The following is a 2691-nucleotide window of genomic DNA, read 5'->3' on the forward strand; positions in this document are numbered from 1 at the left end:
ACGGACGGACGGACGGACGGACGGACGGACGGACGGACGGACGGACGGACGATCATGCGATTCTACAAGCTGCATCTGACTATGTCAGATGAGCTAACAAACGATAGCGCTAAAGAACAAACAAAAACAAACGATATCGCTAAAGAACAAACAAAAACAAACGATATCGCTAGAGAACGACAAAAAAACAAACGATATCGCCAGAGAACGACAAAAAACAAACGATCTCACTAGAGAACGACAAAAAACAAATGATTTCGCTGAAGAACAAACAAAAACAGTGTGAGTGGCTAATATTAGAAGTGGCCAATAATTTTTCTTAAAAGTAAATAATTGAAAAGTAAAAATATTAAAGAGTTCGGACGCGTATAACTTTACACACTGGTCACATTATATACACATACGTACATTAAAAATTAACAAAATACATATAACATAAAAATATAACTGAGGTCTGTTGCTACGGTTATAAACGTAACATTTAAGTTGTGCGTAGTGACACCTTTGTTAGGCGCAGATATGCAGATATGCAGTTGCGTACACATCATTCCAGCAACCTTCTGCATTCTGCATACCTCCCAAATCCCATTGGTTAATACAAATCGCGTGCCTGAAACTCCTGTTTTATGGTGCAATGTGACCCTAACCCTATTAAAAAAAATATTTGCAGTTAATTGGAAAAAAAATAGTTAAATGGATAAGATAGAAAAATACAGAAAACAGGAAAAATAATAAAAAATCAGATGGGATTCGAGCCAACGACCTTTGAGCCATGACACCTGTGCTGTACGCGTTCGGCTACCCAGGCTTATTGGGTTTCTAGATTATGGATGTGCCATGAATATGACAACACTGTGACGTCATTGAGGCAGTTCAGGAATCCATGTTTAACCCTCTTCTTGAGGGTCAAAAGGTTATCAGACACTTTGCACGTCAGTGGAAAGCACATTTCATGGTCCTTTCAATAAAGTGATAAAAATGGTAGGTCAGCGCTGAAACAAAAAAGGTTTTCACTCTGTCCATTAGGCCATGTTCTGCCCATCACACTATACACCAAATATTAAGAGCATAGGTGTCGAGCCGTTAAGATTTGTGCCGCAATTCCGTATTTCCTCCTATACCTTAAGTTAAGGGGGAAATATTCCCCCTCCGTTTACACCTCTTGACCTTTGACCTTTGACCCCCAGCTTCGACATCCCAACTCGTTTTCAGATTACCCCCCCCACGTCCCGAATATCGTGACCGTACGTCGAGCGGTTAAGATTTGTGCCCAACTGTTGACGGATGGACGGATGGAGAGACGGACGCACGGACGCATGATCATGCGATTCTACAAGCTGCATCTCACTACGTCAGATGAGCTAATAATATGTGTAATAACATGAATCCGATATAAAATATATAAAACAATAATCTAAATCTGAATAATATAATATAAATAATATGTAAATAACATGAATCCGACTGACCGGTTTCGAACTTGTCCGAATTTACGTCGACGCCTATGATGCGTGTCGCTCCCGCAGCCTTGCAACCCATGACGACGGCCAGGCCCACGCCTCCCAACCCCCACACGCCGCACGTAGACCCTGGCTCCACCTGCAGAGAGAAACGGGCGGCGACGACCGCTTATATCGCATTTATCTTGGGGAAGAAAATGTACGAAAAAATGTTGCGAAACACTTTTTGCGCACTTTTTTTCGTGCGCATTTTTATCTCTCAGAATTTCATCCGCCGACGAATGCTTTCCTTTCGATTATAGCGCGTGAAAATATTCAAAAAACGTTAAAACTTTCGATTACGCGAACGAAACACAGCAGACGTTTTAAACGATCGGCCACGATCGCCGGCGCACGAATTTCCCTACCTCCGCACGCAAGTCAACGATAAACGATTATCACGCGAACGATCACGATATTTATTAATTACGCAAAGTTAACTATAAACGATTATAATTAACGAGGAGAACGATTAACGAAGCAGAGAAGTCGCGACGGGCGATCGCGTCGCCGCGCCGTTCGGACCTTGGCGGTGTTGATGGCAGCACCGTAGCCAGTCGTGATGCCACAGCCGAGAAGGCAGACCTTGTCCATCGGAGCTTTGTCGTTGATCTGCCGCCAGAACGAAAACAAATACTTGTAATCGAATTGTCAACCGAATATACTCCCGAATCATTCCCCGCACTGCTAAAATCAAAGGTTGGATTCCAACTTATAAATGTGAGTGTGACAGAGACAGAGACTGAGAGAGAGAGAAAGAGAGAGAAAGAGAGAGAGAGAGAGAGAGAGAGAGAGAGAGAGAAGAGAGAGACGAGCGAGAGAAGAGCGCGCGAAGAGAGATGAGAGAGAGAGAGAGAGAGAGAGAGAGAGAGAGAGAGAGAGAGAGAGAGAGAGTACGAGTATGAGAGAGAGAGAGAGGAGGGGAGAGAGAGAAGAGAGAGTAGAGGGAAGAGAGAGAGAGAGAGCAGAGAGAGAGAGAGCAGAGAGAGAGAGAGAGAGAGGAGAAGAGAGAGAGAGAAGAAGAGAGAGGATGAGCGCGAATGAGAGGGGGATGAGAGGGAAGAGAGAGAGAGAGAGAAAGGAAGAGAGACAGTAGGAGAAAAGAATGAGAGAGACGACGATCTAGAAAGACGAGCAAAAAACACGGTTGGGCAATGATGTTCCGTTCGGGCGCGGGCCGTTTTTTATAATA

The 2691-nt window shown here is 44.0% G+C and overlaps 1 protein-coding gene across 1 annotated transcript in view; it reads right to left on the bottom strand.

The window, feature by feature from the left end:
- The window catches only part of LOC106819015 (alcohol dehydrogenase class-3-like), a 55176-nt gene that overhangs the window by 46653 nt on the left and 5832 nt on the right, over positions 1-2691 (bottom strand). Inside the window, exons 5-6 of the mRNA XM_014823678.1 lie at positions 2025-2111; positions 1470-1599 (exon numbers count right to left, since the gene is read on the bottom strand). Of these exons, the coding sequence (XP_014679164.1) occupies positions 1470-1599; positions 2025-2111 (217 nt within the window). The remainder of the gene's footprint in view (positions 1-1469; positions 1600-2024; positions 2112-2691) is intronic.

Source organism: Priapulus caudatus, unplaced genomic scaffold (assembly GCF_000485595.1).
Source record: "Priapulus caudatus unplaced genomic scaffold, Priapulus_caudatus-5.0.1 Scaffold38, whole genome shotgun sequence".
NCBI lineage: Eukaryota > Metazoa > Priapulida > Priapulimorpha > Priapulimorphida > Priapulidae > Priapulus > Priapulus caudatus.